We start from the raw sequence: 18,709 nt of genomic DNA, 5'->3' as shown, positions 1-18,709 counted from the left end.
CTGTTCTTGTTGTACATAAATGATTTAAACAGGACATTGAAAAACTCTTCAAAACTTAAGCAGTTTGCTGATGATACAAGTATACTGATAAATTGCCCAAACCAATATACACCATACTCAGCCAGGAGAATAACAGAACTGTCTTGCAACTGATCCACAACCAACAGCTTAAACATTACTCTTACAAAAACTTGTATTATGCATTTATAAATAAATGAAGTGACATGCAAGTACCAGCAATGGCGATAATAGGCACACATTTGATGAGACTCCACTTGCTATGTTCCTGGGCATCCAAACAAATAATAAAAAGAGGTAGCACCAGTATGCAGATAAGTTAACCAATAAGCTCAGTTCTACGTGCTTTCCACTCAGAAGTTTTTCTCATTGTGTTAATGTGCAGATAGGATGCTTTGCATACTTTAACTCAATTTTATCCTATAGCATAATCTTCTACAACATTGTAGTTTTGTGAAGAGAGTTTAACCCCGGCGTGCTCTTTAGTGTCAGAACACAGGCTCAGATTATGAAAGGACGGGGAAAGAAACCGGCCATGCCTTTCTCACAGAAACGACCCTGGCACTTTCCTGGAGTGATTTAGTGAGATCACTTTATTCTAAAGAAATGTTCAGTAAGAATATTGTGTAAAGCTGATAATTGGAAATCTAGAAGCTTCATCAGAGACCTAGAGATTCTTATTCTTGTGTGCCAATGCATATACTCAATAATGATATTTGTGGTTAATAAGAAGAGTGAATTTAGGATGGACTCAGTAATTCACAACCACAATACTAGATGTAGAAATAATTTTCATGTAGGCTAGGCATCCTTCCAGGGTTCAGAATGAAGTTTTATAGTCTGGTACAAAGGTCTATACCCAGTTGCCAGTTACAACATGTACACGTGATAGGTAATCAACCAATAATCAAACAATGAGCATATGAATCACCATTATTCTGCAAGATGACATAATAACAATAATAATAATAATAATAATAATAATAATAATAATATTGTGTGGCTGTTATATGTTTATTTCAGTACTTTTGCAATGGTTGCAGTCATCTGGAGGTAGACTTTATTTCTTCAAGATCTAAAATTAGATGGTCCTGGTCTTCATCTTGATATGATTGAGAACACTAATGCCATTTTAACAATGGTAATTTATTATGAACTCTTTGTTTCAACACCAGTAATATATGACATCGCTTTTAAATACGTTTCCATATAAATTGTCTCCTGAACACACAGTATTATGACAATAATCAATTAACAATGTGGTGCAATATGTCTGACCTTCTTTTCTTTTCCAAATCAAATTTCAACTAACTACTCGCACAATGACGTGAATAACACCCCCAAAGAGTGTACAAGTCAAGAGGTATATATCTGAGTATTTTTGGTAAAATAAATATTCTCTGTGTCTTTAACAACATGGATTACATTCTGATTTTATGGAGTAGTTTGTTGTAATAAAATATATTTTTACTTTGTATGATATCATTCTACTTATTTCTTCTTAAATTGATTGAGATAAATATCAGGATTATTACCTCTATGGAGTCGACCTATTTTTTTATGTAAGTCATACTCAGATGTTTTCATAACATATGAAACATGAAGCAAAATTGCAAACCAGGACAAAAACAATGAAAAACTGAATTTTTGAACTAAAATTGATTGTAAGAATTGAACCAAAAGTTGTATTGGACAATTCATCTACTAAGAATCTAGTACTGAACAATCTATTTTAGAAGAATGAGATGGCCATGGGTTGTGATGCTGTGGATACGAGGCAGGAGGTTGAACATCCTCAAATATTTAAAAACAAAATAAAAGAATACCTGATTAGCTAATCCTACATTTTATCAGACTACTTGAACTCAAGACTGTAAATTCTGTGCAAGCATAATATTTGTATTATATAGATCCTAACTTTTCCAGTATATAGAGAGGTCATATTAATGTATGTAAAGTGACATAAATGCTTTGTTTTAAGTATTAGATAAAAATAGCAATTCAGTAATATAGGAAGAGGAGCAGTGGCTTTTGCCTCCTAATGTATTTATATAAAGTAATAACCATAATTATTAGTTTGAACAGATTAGCAATAGACAGAATTTGTTATTAATTTACCTTACAGAAATAGCCAGCAGTAGTTGCTTCTGTCGGTTAATGTAATTTAATGACACATTTCACCTCCATGAAGGCTCTACTTTATGATAACAGTATTATAAAAGGGATAGATTGATACTCACTATATAGAGAAGATAGAGAGGTGCAGACAGACACAATAAAAATGCTGCTATACATTTTATCTTTTGGCCAAAAGGCCTTCTTCTGTAGCAGAAAACACACACACATTCATACAAGCATGGCTCACAGACAGATCACTAATACCTTTGGCTTCTGTGGTTGGATTGAATCATAACTGCACCTGATGGGAGCAGCAAGCAATGTGGTGTTGGGGTGAAGAGGAAATATGTGGCAGGGAGGGGGAGAAAGGCATATTGCCGCTTGTTGGAGCATGCATGGGCTTGGTGGGAACAGGGTAGTGGGGAGGGGATTGGAAAAGAACTAGTTGGTGTGTTGATGGAATAGAAGGCTGTGTTGTGGTGAAGTGGCAGCATGTACGGGGTAGGTAAGTGAAGGACAGTGACTAGTGAAGTTTGCGGCCAGGGATTACGGGAACATAGCATATACTGCAGGGAGAGTTCCCACCTGCACAATTTGGAAAAATCTGGTGTTAGTAGGAAGGATCCAGATGGCGCAGACTGTGAAGCAGTCATTGAAGAGAAGCACAGTGCGTTGGGCAGCACATTTAGCAACTGGGTGGTCCAACTACCTGTCAGCCACAGTTTGTTGGTGGCTGTTCATGTGCACAGGCAGCTTGTTAGTTGTCATGCCCATGTGAAAAGCAGCACAATAATTGCATCTTAGTTTCTAGATCACATGACTGATCAGACACAGTTTGTCAGCAGGCAGGCAGGCAGCTTGTTAGTTGTCATTCCCACATGAAAAGTAACACAATAAGTGCAGCTTGGTTTGTAGATCACATGACTGCTTTCGCAGATAACCCTGCCTTTGATGAGATATGAGATGCTCACATTATGTTTGGCCACATGTTCAGTAACTGGGTGATCCAGCTGTTTCTTGGTCACAATTCATAAGTGGCCATTCATGTGGACAGACTGCTTATTACTCATCATGACTATGTAGAAAACAGTACCGTGGTTGCAACTTAGTTTGTAATCACATGACTGTTTTCACAGGCAGCCCTTCCTTTCATGGGATAGGAGATACCTGCTTAGTTTGTAAATTATATGACTGTTTTTACGGGTAGCACTGCCTTTGAGGGGAAAGGAGATGCCAGCTGTCTCTTGGCCACTGTTTGTTGGTGACTATTCATGTGGACAGAGAGCTTGTTAGTCATCATGCCCAAGTAGAAAGCAGCACCTATCCCATCAAAGGCATGGTTATGTGTGAAAGCAGTCATGTGATCTACAAACAGTCTCAACCACTTTACTGCTTTCAACATGAGCATGATAACTAACAAGTTGTCTGTCTACATGAATGGCCACTGATGAACTGTGGCGAATAGACAGATCAACTACCCAATTGCTGAACATGTTGCCCAACACAATGTGCTTCTCTTCAGTGACTGCTTCACAGCCTTCGGCATCTGGATCCTTCCTACCAACACAAGCTTTTTTGAACTGTGCAGGTGCGAACATTCCCTGCAGTATATCCTACATTCCCTTAGCCCTCCTGGCCTCAACTTTCGCTAATCCCTGTTCTCCAATTACCTATCCCCTTCCCTTCTGCCACTCTAGCACAACATAGATCTCTACTCCACCAACACACCCACAAGTCATTTTCCCTTCTCCACTTCTCTCTTTTTCCTCTTCCCTACCCCACCCCCTTCCTCTAAACCTCCTAACTACACTTAGCATCACTTAAACTGTCCCCACCATGTACCTGCATGCTCCCACAAGCAGGACTATGCCTTCCCTCCCACCTAACTGCTATTACTGGCCGTCTCTATCCCATGTCTCCTCCTCACACCCATCACCAGACTGCTGCTCCTATCGGGGCAGTCTCAACTCAGTCTGGCCACAGTAGCTAGAAACATTGGTGATGTGTGTGTGAGTGGTGCTTGTGTGAATGTACATTTTCTACTTCACAATAAGGCCTTTCGATCAAAAGCTCAAATGTATAGCAGTCTTTTGATTGTGCCTGTCTTTGACTCAGTGTGTCCTATATATGGTGAATAATAATGTATCCTTTTCATGATACTGCTGGTATTCCATCCTGGAGTTTCCATGATAAGATTTTATGGAACATGTGTCAATGCATGAATGAATGAATGAATGCACGTTTTAATGATAGTAAAAAATGCAACTTTTTCAAGATAAAGATTAGAAACACAGAGCACCTTTACTGTCAACTGCAGTTATGTATGGAGTACTAAAATAGCTGGTTGAATGAGCAAAATAGAATACAAAATCTTTCTTCTTGTTTTATTACAGAAATAGTTAACATGGTAAGCATCAAAATAATATTATACTAAACACACATCTCCAGTTGTTTAATCATAGTATCTCATTACTTCATTATGAAAAAGCCTAATATCTTCATTGCTAATCTTCTTTGAAAGTACTTCAATTTTAAAAAAGGCTTTATTTCTTCAGTTTAAGTAAATACTCTAATTTTCAATCTGTCAAACACTATTTTAGTACCTGGATTCAGTTTAAGATTCATTGTTTGGTTTTCCTTCTATTCTATTATAGAAGAAACTTCCTGTGTATGCCCTACTCCACGGTATCAGCGTCCACAAAGACATGGAAGAAATCTGAAGGAGCAAATGTTCAATGTACGGAGACAGAAGATTCCTTCAGCCATACAAGAATATGAGGTAATGGTGGTGCAAGACTTGAAATTTTGAATTGTTAAGACTTCTGCATGCAGTTTTTTTTTTAAAAATTACTTTTTTTGTTATTCCCAGAATCAGAGTACACTTGCTGATCAAAACATAAGAAGCTATTTAAACAGACAGAAACAGCTTTGAATATCTATGCAAGTATGGGAAAGGGACCATAGAATATTAACTGCAGGAGTAGTTAGATGTAACTGAAGTGGAACTGTTGATGTTATAGTATTTCCAGTTAATTTTGTAAAATATTTTATAATGTTAGCTCATAATTATAAAAAGAATTCATTTCAGCTTATAGATAATGGATAATAATCACTGTAACCCATCACAGATATATAGACAGCAGGTTGTAATAGCAAATAGCAACAGTTAGAAAATACAACGTAAAAATAAGTAGCATTTTTTTCAGAAAACAACAAATTCTAATAGCACACACTTACAACTAGAAAATACAATGTAAAAAGAAGTAGTATTTTTATTTTCAAAAACATCTATCTGAGTAGAACAACAGGTTCATTTGATTTCCCATCAGTAGATGTCTTAGTTGAGTGTCATGTTAGCAATACTGAGATATGGTATTCAACATAGGACTTTTTTGTGATTAATGTAACCATTTGTGTTTGGTTGAAGCTTAAGGTATGAGAAAAGTGGAATTTTTTTCAGATTTAAGATTTCATATGAAACGCGTATTTCAAGCCCCATGTAAATAACATAATTAGTTGTTTCAAACAATGGAAAATCCAGACTGGAATGTAACTATTATGAAAAGGAAAGTTACTACTCACAATATAGCAGAGATGCTGAGTCACAGATACACACACACACACACACACACACACACACACACACACACACACACACACACACACACACACACACACACGCATGCAAATGCAACTTACACACACATGACTACAGCCTCTGGCAGCTGAAGCACCATAATAAGTTGTTTCACGGGCTGTTTGAACGCAATGATGTGCCGCATCTAGTAATGTCATGTTTAATAACATTCTGTGGTGTTCAAACAAATTGACTGGCTGGAGTGGCAAGGCAGTTAAGGGATTGGCTCACAACTTGGAAATTTAAGTTTTCCATGGTTTCCATAAAGTGACTGAGGTGAATACCAGGATGATTTCATTGAAATGGATATGGCTGATTTCCTTCCCAGTTGTTGACATACATGAGATTAAGCTCTAACTCCAATGATCTTGTTCTTAGTAAAACATTAAAATAATCTTCCTTCTTGAAACCAACCTTTGCATTTATTAATGTTTTACTTTTAGAGATTAATTTTAAAATGCAGGGACGTTTAAGTTATTCATTTCAGGAAGACAGTGTATAGCCACAACAATATGTAAAAGTAATTTACAACAGATCTTTACAGTAATGTACTCCTAAACAGATTCTTTTCAGTTAACATTAAGAGTCCATCATCACTACATCTTTTACTCTGATATAGCAGCCACAAAAACCTTCTATTATGGACAGTCCTTTAAAAGTTAACGAATAAGCTGTTCAGACAGAAGTAATTTGGACTCTTCAAATAAGTTGTGTGTATAGTTTGTGTATTTGAACTCTTTTATTCTTGTAGTTCGTATATTCATTTTTGTGGTAATGTGCTCAATAAATTTTGCACCACCTGTATATCTGTGAACATGTGTGGGCCTAGGTGCAAGAGGGGATGGAACTAAAGAATAAGCCGTATAGAACTAAACAAAAATTACTGTACTGTGGAATAGAATCAAATCAGTAATTAAAATAATGGTGCAGTCTGTTTGAAAGTGCACATCTATGAAGTCAAAATGTACTGATGGTTAATATTCAACACTGTACTGCTACGCCCCATGCATTGTAACATATTGGGATCTTCCTCTGTGTGCTGTTCACAATGTAGCTAAGATGTTGCTGCTGAAGCCTGTACCACTCTTTGATGGTAACACCCTGAGATCATCTATTGCATAAGGAGAGCCTCTGCGACAACATGCAGCAAGTTTAAACTGATCTGAAGCATACTCAGTCAGGTTCATGCCAGCAGCTGCTAAAAGACATTTCATTTACTTGATTTTTGTCTCCTGAAGAAGGTGTCCATGAGGGGGCAACATATATTTGTACGTTATTGGCTTGAGGGCTGAACCCATCACGAAAATGTTGACTGTAGAGATGAACAGTGAGTTGAAGTATCCTGTTCTGATGTAGCACAGCCCACAAAACACTCTCAATAGTGATGACAGGTACCTGATATATTTACTTGATACCAGATCGAAAATAACTTACCCACCTTCCTTCTGAACCAGTGGGACTGCTTGCCTGAGACATTTGTTGGTAAATGAGTGCCTCCACACTCTTCTACAACACTGATAAGACATCATACAACTCCTGCCTTCCTCACTGAAAGAAACCCAATGTAATTGATTCAGTATCTGTTCCAAATGCTCCCTTTCTCACCGTCTTTGGATTCTAGCCTGGAAGTGACTGTTCTTTATCACAACTGCAGGGCCGTCCTCACTCCTCTTTTGTTTAATTGATCTATATCTGATACTCATCCAACACAGTTCAGAAAGTTTGGTTATGTGGATGACTGGTTAGTAGCTGCCAGAGCAAAATCTTCAAAACAACTGAACAAATACTAACTTCCTATATAGACATCTTAAGCCATACTTCAGCAAATGGAGATTATGACCTAACTCAAATGCAACAGACGTTGCAAGTTTTCATCTGTCCAATAGATTGGCATGAGGAGCCCTTAATGTCTGTTTTGAAGAAGACAAACTTCACATAACATGCATTCGAAATACCTAGGGATCACATTAGACAGGACACTTTCTTTTAAGGAACACGTCACACAAACAACAGCTAAGCTCAAAAGCAAAAATAGAATTCTCCTTAAGCTCTGTGGCACTAGTTGGGGATTGTCAGCAGACAATTTTCAGGTATCAGTACTCAGATTGGTTTACTTGACAGCAGAGTACTGTGCATCTGTCTGGTGTAGTAATCCATGTGTGGGAAATATAAGTTTGCAACTTAATGAATCCCTGCTCATTGTTAGTGGGTCAATAAGATTTACACCCACTACTGGTTACCTGTCTTCTGTCATGTTTCATCTCCTAGTATCAGATAGAAGAATGCACTATTACATAAATGTCGGAAGATTGTTGGCAAACCTGCCCTCACAATATTGAATGACGTTTTCCCTGTGGAGTGAAAAAGATTAAGGTCAAGACACTCCACTCATATCACAGCCAGAATTCTTACTGAAAATGAAGTCAGTGCCATTGATGAAAGGAAATGCTGTTGACAACAAAATTTACCTCCAAAATGCTTGAAACTGCTCTGCATTTAGGAGAAGTCCTCTGGATTTTACTTGCCATGGGCATTTTGGTCTATTCTGAAGAATATCTGAACAGGCCATGGAAGATGTACAGAAACCTTCCACAAATGGGCAAATCTTCATCACCATCTTCTGACTGTGGTGCTGAACAATAGACAGTTGCTCATTTTGTATGAAAATATCCTGCATGTACCAACAAGGGTCTTTTCAAAGATTTCCTTACAGTGATGAGTGGTGTGATGAGCTATGTAAAAGAACTTGGTATTCATCCATAGCTCATGTTGTTTTTGTTATTTTATGCTAGAGAGCTGTGCTTATATGTAGTAATTTAGTAATCTTTCTATATGTATGCCTATTTTTATGATTCAAAAGTTATTAATGTGTGTCATGTGATAAATACACTGATAAGCCAAAACACTGCCCACCATGATGTTGGGTACCACCTATTTGCATTGTGAGCACTTGATGTGGTAACAAAAGTATGTACGTGGAACAGACATGGATGGGGAATCACCCTAGTGAAGATATGGGCTGCAAATGGGGATACCCATTGAGATAAGCAACTTGGATAAAGGCGAGATTATTCTACGCAGAGCCCGCGTACAAGTATCTCGAAAGCAGTGAAGCTGGTTGAATGTTCAGAGCTGGTTGAATGTTCATGTGCTACTGTTGTGAGCATCTACGTAAAGACACAGAAGGACAGTGAAACTACCTCTAGGTGCTAAATGAATGGATGGACGTCCATGACTCTTCAAAGAATACGGGGTTCAGAGGCTTGTCTGCTCTGTGAGGAAGGATAAATGGTGATCTGTGGCATCTCTACTGAAAGAGCGCAATGCTGGTACATGCAAAAGGGTTTTGGAGTACACCATTCATCATACATTGTTGTACATGGAGCTCCGCAGCAGACCACCCCTATGTTTTCACATGTTGACCCAATGACATCATCAGTTACAATTGCAATGGCATGAGCTCATTGGGATTTGACCGTTAGTCAATGGAAACGTGTCAGCTCATTGGGTGAATCACATTTTTGCTGCATTAGGTTGATGGTCGTCTCCACAAACACCATCATCAAGGTAAACAACAGCTCGAAATGGGGAGCATGCCATGGACATAGGCTGGTGGGAACAGTATTATGCTGTGGGATATATTCTCCTAAAATTGCATGGGACCTGTGGTAGTAAACAAAGATGCACCAGGATGTGAACCACCTGCATCATTTCATGCTTGATGTCCTCCCTGAAAGTGATGCCATCTTTGAGTAGTATAACTGTCCATGTCTCAGAGCCAAAACCATGCTACAGTGTTTTGAGGATAATTACAACATTACATTGATGTATCGGTGATCAAATTGCCTGATGTAAATCCTACAGAACCCATCTGGGTCGCTATCTGATGCCATCACGGCATACACAAATTTCTGACCTGTGGGTGTGTAACAAAATCCTATGACAGTAATGAACTCAGCTGGATCTGACCTGTAAAAAAGGACTTTTTGCCATAAGGACACCAGCTGGCCCAAAAGTTCATATGCAGAAACGTCTGACTTGAAATAAGCCTATCAAAATTATTGCAGACAAAATTTACCAAAAGTTGGCTTCTCCAAATTTTGTGAGCTCCAGCCAGAGTGGTGCATCACAGTTCATTCAGCAGGAACACACACAGCTTGTGTTTGTACAGCTCATCAAAATGTCAAGTTGATGCTAGCAGCGACTCCAATTAAGGATGACTACAAGAGTTTGTTTGCCAAAAGGTTTGCATTATGGATTCAAAAGATTGCATGCTCTGATGATGTGACTAATGCCCTGGATTAGAAGTCTCAGAAAGACTTGCAGAAGCTGCATTTGAAAGGAATGACATTGATGAAGCAATTGAATACAAGGAATGTATACACACTGGTGGAGATACCCTGGAGACAAAGCAGTCAACGATTGAAGAATTTATCCAAAACATTGTGACCAAAATTGTGACTCTCTCACCCCATTATTACATAGCAAAGCATCAAAGCAACTACCTGAAAGAAACCAAAGAAAATCTAGAAAGTGGAAAACTGGTTGTTCTGGAGGATTTTGCAGAAAATTATTCATTTACTGTGCAGGATGCTGCACAAGGCTTCCATTGGGAAGGTAGTCAGGCTGCATCACATCCCTTTGTTATTTATAACAAGGTGTTGACTGGAAAGATCAAGTCTCTTAGCTTCTGCATCATCAGTGACTGCTTGCAATGTGATACAGTTGCAGTTCGTGTTTTCTGCTCCAAGTTGATTGATCACCTGTGAACTCACTTCGCAGTGCTGAAGCACATCAGCTATTGCAGTGATGGATCAGCTGCCCAATACAAAAATTTCAAGAACTTCATGAATCTACACTCCTGGAAATTGAAATAAGAACACCGTGAATTCATTGTCCCAGGAAGGGGAAACTTTATTGACACATTCCTGGGGTCAGATACATCACATGATCACACTGACAGAACCACAGGCACATAGACACAGGCAACAGAGCATGCACAATGTCGGCACTAGTACAGTGTATATCCACCTTTCGCAGCAATGCAGGCTGCTATTCTCCCATGGAGACGATCGTAGAGATGCTGGATGTAGTCCTGTGGAACGGCTTGCCATGCCATTTCCACCTGGCGCCTCAGTTGGACCAGCGTTCGTGCTGGACGTGCAGACCGCATGAGACGACGCTTCATCCAGTCCCAAACATGCTCAATGGGGGACAGATCCGGAGATCTTGCTGGCCAGGGTAGTTGACTTACACCTTCTAGAGCACGTTGGGTGGCACGGGATACATGCGGACGTGCATTGTCCTGTTGGAACAGCAAGTTCCCTTGCCGGTCTAGGAATGGTAGAACGATGGGTTCGATGACGGTTTGGATGTACCGTGCACTATTCAGTGTCCCCTCAAAGATCACCAGTGGTGTACGGCCAGTGTAGGAGATCGCTCCCCACACCATGATGCCGGGTGTTGGCCCTGTGTGCCTCGGTCATATGCAGTCCTGATTGTGGCGCTCACCTGCACGGTGCCAAACACGCGTACGACCATCATTGGCACCAAGGCAGAAGCGACTCTCATCGCTGAAGATGACACGTCTCCATTCGTCCCTCCATTCACGCCTGTCGCGACACCACTGGAGGCGGGCTGCACGATGTTGGGGCGTGAGCGGAAGACGGCCTAACGGTGTGCGGGACCGTAGCCCAGCTTCATGGAGACGGTTGCGAATGGTCCTCGCCGATACCCCAGGAGCAACAGTGTCCCTAATTTGCTGGGAAGTGGCGGTGCGGTCCCCTACGGCACTGCGTAGGATCCTACGGTCTTGGCGTGCATCCGTGCATCGCTGCGGTCCGGTCCCAGGTCGACGGGCACGTGCACCTTCCGCCGACCACTGGCGACAACATCGATGTACTGTGGAGACCTCACGCCCCACGTGTTGAGCAATTCGGCGGTACGTCCACCCGGCCTCCCGCATGCCCACTATACGCCCTCGCTCAAAGTCCGTCAACTGCACATACGGTTCACGACCACGCTGTCGCGGCATGCTACCAGTGTTAAAGACTGCGATGGAGCTCCGTATGCCACGGCAAACTGGCTGACACTGACGGCGGCGGTGCACAAATGCTGCGCAGCTAGCGCCATTCGACGGCCAACACCGTGGTTCCTGGTGTGTCCGCTGTGCCGTGCATGTGATCATTGCTTGTACAGCCCTCTCGCAGTGTCCGGAGCAAGTATGGTGGGTCTGACACACCGGTGTCAATGTGTTCTTTTTTCCATTTCCAGGAGTGTATGTCAGCACTACAATGACTTTAGTATCAGTGTAGAATGGAACTTCTTCGCCACAAGCCATGGAAAGTCTCTATGTGATGGTACTGGGGACACAACAAAGCAATTAGCAACAAGAACAAGTCTCCAACAGCCAACTTCAGATCAAATTCTAACACCAAGTGATCTATTCAGATTTTGTGATGAATAAGTTCATGGAATCAAATTCCTTTTTATTACAAAGGAAGAAATTGATGCAGCAAGACCTTTACAAGAAAGGAGAGTTGAAAATGGTTGCATGGTTGCAGGGACCAGAGAAAACCACTGCTTCAGACCAATTGATGAAAAACAGTTACAAATTAGCAGTTTTTCCAATGACACAATGTCATTTATTGCAAGTGTTGATCAATCAGCATACTTCTTGAGTGTTCCAATTGACAGCATCCAATCTGAGCAATACATAGGCTGCATGTATGACAACAAATGGTGGACTGGAAACATATGTGACACATCATTCGAAGAAAGAGATACCTTAATCAGTTTCATGCATCCAGATGGTCCAACTAATTCATTCCATTGGTCCCTAAGGAAGACACCTGCTGGATCCCAGAGCAGCAGATAATTGGCATTTTGTAAGCTTATTGTTCATTTTTGTGTGCCATTCATTAAAGCTATTCTGTCAAGCACTCAATATGCGCAAAAGCTAAGGTATCTTTGAAGCTAATTTAAAAACCTTATGTGGAAAATTCCCATTTTATTCTTTAATCTTCCTTGTAGCAAAAAATGAGCTCTTTCCAATGGTGTCAGTTAAAAGATCAGAGATGGTACCCATATTAAAAGCTGGTCCTGAAAAATGCTGTAAATTTTCAATTTGAAACTTGAGACAAGGGTCAATAAAATCAGAACTATATACTCATAAATGCTAATACTGGTGTAGTATAGTGAGAATCTGGTTGTTGGCTAGCAGCTCAAAAATCAAGGTCCTACCTACTTTTCCCTTATAGTAAAAGATGCTTAAAGTATGACTGAAATCTTTTGCAATAAATTTAAATTTGTGAGCAATTTGAGTGCTATAGCTGCATTCAGCACTAAAAGTTGTACTAGTTTACAAAATTTCAAGGTGATAGATGTCTCAACAGATGCACAAAACTATACCAAAGTTGTCCAAATTATTCACCCCATGCACTTTATGATTTGGTATGGGTTCACTAAGATGACCCTAGCTCTGGAACCACTGAAAGAATTGAGCCAAAATTTTGCACAGTAACGAAACACATACATATATACACATATAAATTTTTAACAGAATCTGAGGTGGTCAAGTGGGGACCCCTAGGACACTTGATGTGGAATGACCCAAATGGGAAATGTTGTTACCAAAAAATCTCAAAAAGTTCGTGACTGATTTTTAGCAACTTCAGTTCCCAATCTGGGTTGCATTTGTAATAGCAATAAACAAGGCTCAAGGCAAAAGAAAGAGAGAGGAAGAGAAGATGGACTGAGAGAAGTTGGATAGAAACTGGACATAAAGAGGGAGAAAGAAGAGACAGAGAAAGAAAGGGGAGAAGAGCTGGAAAGAAAGGGTGGGGGAAGAAGATGGGCAGATTGGGGGGGGGGGGGGGAGAAGATGGATGGAGAGAGGGGAGACATACATATATAGCAGCTGCAAAGCATTGCTGGATTCACTAGTAATGGATAAATACAAGTCCTGTGTGGGTTTCAAGGGAATTTTATTCTATTCTTCCTGCAAAATAGTGGCAGGTTCAGGTAACATTCATGGAAGTGTGTAGCAAACACGCACCCTTCTCTCCAAAATACACTGCAAAAGCTCAGTAACACTGAAATCTGGTGACTGGTGGCCAGGGAAGGTGTGACAATTCATCCTTGCCTTTACAAAACCAGTCCTGAATGATGCAAGCTGTGTGAACAGGGGGTCCTTGGAACACAGCATCATCACTGGTGAACACACATTGTACCATGGGATGGATTGATCCGCCAAAATGGTTGCATAACCCTCAGCAATAATGTGACCCCCCCCCCCCCCCCCCCCCCCCCCCCCCTGCAGGTATGGGGGTTAGAATAGGCCCGAGGTATTCCTGCCAGTCGTACGAGGCAACTAAAAGGAGTTTCACACGTTTCGGCCTTTATGTGACGGTCCCCTGTAGGGTTTGACCTCCATTCTTCAAAATTTTCCCAAAGAGTGAGCCAATTGGGGAAGGGTGCCTTACAAGGTGCATCATGTCGATCGTGCATTGAGATCTTTAGCCCACTTTCTCATTGTCACATTGCAGTCTACATCTACATCTACATCCATACTCCGCAACCCACCTGACGGTGTGTGGCGGAGGGTACCTTCAGTACCTCTATCGGTTCTCCCTTCTATTCCAGTCTCGTATTGTTCGTGGAAAGAAGGATTGTCAGTATGCCTCTGTGTGGGCTCTAATCTCTCTGATTTTATCCTCATGGTCTCTTCGTGAGATATACGTAGGAGGGAGCAATATACTGCTTGACTCTTCGGTGAAGGTATGTTCTCGAAACTTTAACAAAAGCCCGTACCGAGCTACTGAGCGTCTCTCCTGCAGAGTCTTCCACTGGAGTTTATCTATCATCTCCGTAACGCTTTCGCGATTACTAAATGATCCTGTAACGAAGTGCGCTGCTCTCCGTTGGATCTTCTCTATCTCTTCTATCAACCCTATCTGGTACGGATCCCACACTGCTGAGCAGTATTCAAGCAGTGGGCGAACAAGCGTACTGTAACCTACTTCCTTTGTTTTCGGATTGCATTTCCTTAGGATTCTTCCAATGAATCTCAGTCTGGCATCTGCTTAACCGACGATCAACATTATATGATCATTCCATTTTAAATCATTCCTAATGCGTACTCCCAGATAATTTATGGTATTAACTGCTTCCAGTTGCTGACCTGCTATTTTGTAGCTAAATGATAAAGGATCTATCTTTCTGTATATTCGCAGCACATTACACTTGTCTACATTGAGATTCAATTGCCATTCCCTGCACCATGCGTCAATTCGCTGCAGATCCTCCTGCATTTCAGTACAATTTTCCATTGTTACAACCTCTCGGTACACCACAGCATCATCTGCAAAAAGCCTCAGTGATCTTCCGATGTCATCCACCAGGTCATTTATGTATATTGTGAATAGCAACGGTCCTATGACACTCCCCTGCGGCACACCTGAAATCACTCTTACTTCGGAAGACTTCTCTCCATTGAGAATAACATGCTGCGTCCTGTTATCTAGGAACTCCTCAATCCAATCACACAATTGGTCTGATAGTCCATATGCTCTTACTTTGTTCATTAAACAACTGTGGGGAACTGTATCGAACGCCTTGCGGAAGTCAAGAAACACGGCATCTACCTGTGAACCCGTGTCTATGGCCCTCTGAGTCTCGTGGACGAATAGCGCGAGCTGGGTTTCACATGACCGTCTTTTTCGAAACCCATGCTGATTCCTACAGGGTAGATTTCTAGTCTCCAGAAAAGTCATTATACTCAAACACAATACGTGTTCCAAAATTCTGCAACTGATCGACGTTAGAGATATAGGTCTATAGTTCTGCACATCTGTTCGACATCCCTTCTTGAAAACGGGGATGACCTGTGCCCTTTTCCAATCCTTTGGAACGCTACGCTCTTCTAGAGACCTACGGTGCACCTCTGCAAGAAGGGGGGCAAGTTCCTTCGTGTACTCTGTGTAAAATTGAACTGGTATCCCATCAGGTCCAGAGGCCTTTACTCTTTTGAGCGATTTTAATTGTTTCTCTATCCCTCTGTCGTCTATTTCGATATCTACCATTTTGTCATCTGTGCGACAATCTAGAGAAGGAACTACAGTGCAATCTTCCTCTGTGAAACAACTTTGGAAAAAGACATTTAGTATTTCGGCCTTTAGTCTGCCATCCTCTGTTTCAGTACCATTTTGGTCACAGAGTGTCTGGACATTTTGTTTTGATCCACCTACCGCTTTGACATAAGACCAAAATTTCTTAGGATTTTCTGCCAAGTCAGTACATAGAACTTTACTTTCGAATTCATTGAACGCCTCTCGCACAGCCCTCCTCACACTACATTTCGCTTCGCGTAATTTTTGTTTGTCTGCAAGGCTTTGGCTATGTTTATGTTTGCTGTGAAGTTCCCTTTGCTTCCGCAGCAGTTTTCTAACTCGGTTGTTGTACCACGGTGGTTCTTTTCCATCTCTTACGATCTTGCTTGGCACATACTCATCTAACGCATAATGTTCAACGGTTTTGAACTTTGTCCACTGATCCTCAACACTATCTGTACTTGAGACAAAACTTTTGTGTTGAGCCAACAGGTACTCTGAAATCTGCTTTTTGTCACTTTTTCTAAACAGAAAAATCTTCCTACCCTTTTTAATATTCCTATTTATGGCTGAAATCATCGATGCCGTAACCGCTTTATGATCGCTGATTCCCTGTTCTGCGTTAACTTTTTCAAATAGTTCGGGTCTGTTTGTCACCAGAAGGTCTAATATGTTATCCCCACGAGTCGGTTCTCTGTTTAACTGCTCAAGGTAGTTTTCAGATAAAGCACTTAAAAAAATTTCACAGGATTATTTGTCCCTGCCACCCGTTATGATCGTTTGAGTCTCCCAGTCTATATCTGGCAAATTAAAATCTCCACCTAGTCCTGTCCATTCTCCATCTCTTGGACGAGGACACCTTCCTGGGTGCATTTTCATGCATGCACTATGCAGTGTTGATTTCTGGGTCGACAATGACCATGGACTTCTTTGCACCTGATATCCAGCACGGTAGCCAGTCCGTTGTGGTGAAGCTGCCATGTACCCTGTCGGTTGTAGCCCCCTGACCACACAGGGATCGCTCTGCTGATGCCTGCGCCATTAATTCACCACATATGCCAAGGGGTAGATGCCCATCCACCTGGGGCATCGGGACTCCTGGCAATGGCCATCCTGCCAGGTGGCCTTTGCTGCGGCTGCGTGGCACCCGTGGGGAGGGCCCCTGGTCAGAGTGGTTAGCATCAGGGCGGATGACACGCAATGAAGCGTAGTCCATCATCTCTTGCTGGTGGTGAAACACCAGCAATCTCAGCAATCACGAGCGCAATTCAATGCACAGAAATACGACCCCAAATCGTTCCCCTCCCTGGCCACACCATGGGAGGAATGTCAGGCTAAGGATGGCAGTGGATCTTATTCACCCCGGTACCTTGTAAGTTCGAGAGCTGATGGGGAATCTTTCATGACGATGAAGCCACAGTTCTTTGTTGAGCATTTAGAGGACAAGTTCGGGGAGGTGGAGGGCTTGTCCAAAATGAGATCTGTGTCAGTCTTGATCAAAACAGCATCCTTTGCCCAGTCAAAGGAGTTACTCGCTTGTGACAAGCTGGGGGATGTTTCTGTAACCATCACGCCCCATAAGAGCTTAAATATGGTCCAGGGTATCATATTTCATAGAGACCTGCTTTTGCAGTCCGATGAGCTGTGTGCCAATTTAGAGTGGTGAGGTGTACATTTCATCTGGCGTGTCCACAGGGGTCCGAAGGATAATCAGGTTGCCACTGGTGCTTTCATCTTGGTCTTTGAAGGTAATAATACATTGCCTGAGAAGGTCAAGGTGATGGTCTACTGGTGTGATGTAAAGCCCTATATCCCTCCCCCGATGCAGTGCTTTAAGTGCTGGAAGGTCAGCCATATGTCTTCCCGCTGTACTTCCAGCATCACATGCCGAGATTGCGGATGTCCATCACATCCCAATACTCCATGTGCCACGCCTCCCACCTGTATCAACTATGGAGAAGACCATTCGCCTTGCTTACCTGACTGCAGGATTCTCCAGAAAGAAAGGAAAATCATGGAGTACAAGACCCTGGACAGACTTACACTGAGGCTAAGAGAAAATTTGAACGCCTGCATCCTGTGCGTATGACATAGTCTTACGCCACTGCTACAACAGTTATGGCACCATCAGCTCCGTCAACACAGGTCACCTCTCAGAGCTGGAAGACTACACCTGCCCCCTTGATGATGGGGGACAATTCCCTCCCTGTTGCTCCTGCACCACCTACCTCGGGAGCAATACCCCTTCAAACATCAGGGACATCCGTCCCCAATTCTAAGCCGTAGAAGCGTAAGTCTTCTTTGGCATCTCACTAGGAAGGGGTCCCTTGGGCCAATCCCTTCCCAGGTTTCTTCTAGTGGGAAAGATGACACCTGCCAGTGGCTGAAGAGCCCAAAAGCAGCTGGTAGTATGGCTTCATGCTCTTCCTCAGTCCCGGAGACTGAGCCAGTTAAGTCCTCCCAGCCAGGGAAACCCAAGGAGCAGTGAGAGAAATCCAAAAAGAAAACCCCTAAGACCAAGGAAATTGCAGTGGCACCCACACCACCGCTACCTACAAGCTCTGCGGCTGAGGATGGGGTGGAGATTTTGGCATCCGCTGACGCCCTAGGTCTCCCCAGACCCTCTGACGCAATGGATATATACTGCTCAGGCAATAAATCGGTGGCAGCAGGTGACTATGAGGCGTAAACTGCCTCATTGAATGTTCCATGCCTTTTCAGTCTCACGATGTGATCCTCCAGTGGAACTGCGGCGGTTTTTTCCACCATCTGGCTGAGCTGCGGCAACTGTTAAGCTTTACACCTGCTATCTGCATTGCCCTACAGG

At 42.1% G+C, this 18,709-nt stretch overlaps 1 protein-coding gene across 1 annotated transcript in view; it reads left to right on the top strand.

Moving 5' to 3' along the window:
* The window catches only part of LOC126175900 (uncharacterized), a 215,129-nt gene that overhangs the window by 104,698 nt on the left and 91,722 nt on the right, over nt 1-18,709 (top strand). The window contains exon 4 of the mRNA XM_049922958.1: nt 4,791-4,915. Within this exon, the coding sequence (XP_049778915.1) occupies nt 4,791-4,915 (125 nt within the window). The remainder of the gene's footprint in view (nt 1-4,790; nt 4,916-18,709) is intronic.

This window comes from Schistocerca cancellata, chromosome 3 (genome assembly GCF_023864275.1).
Source record: "Schistocerca cancellata isolate TAMUIC-IGC-003103 chromosome 3, iqSchCanc2.1, whole genome shotgun sequence".
Taxonomy (NCBI): domain Eukaryota; kingdom Metazoa; phylum Arthropoda; class Insecta; order Orthoptera; family Acrididae; genus Schistocerca; species Schistocerca cancellata.
The sequence above is the reverse complement of the archived record's forward strand: the minus strand, read 5'-3'. Positions and strand labels throughout refer to the sequence as shown.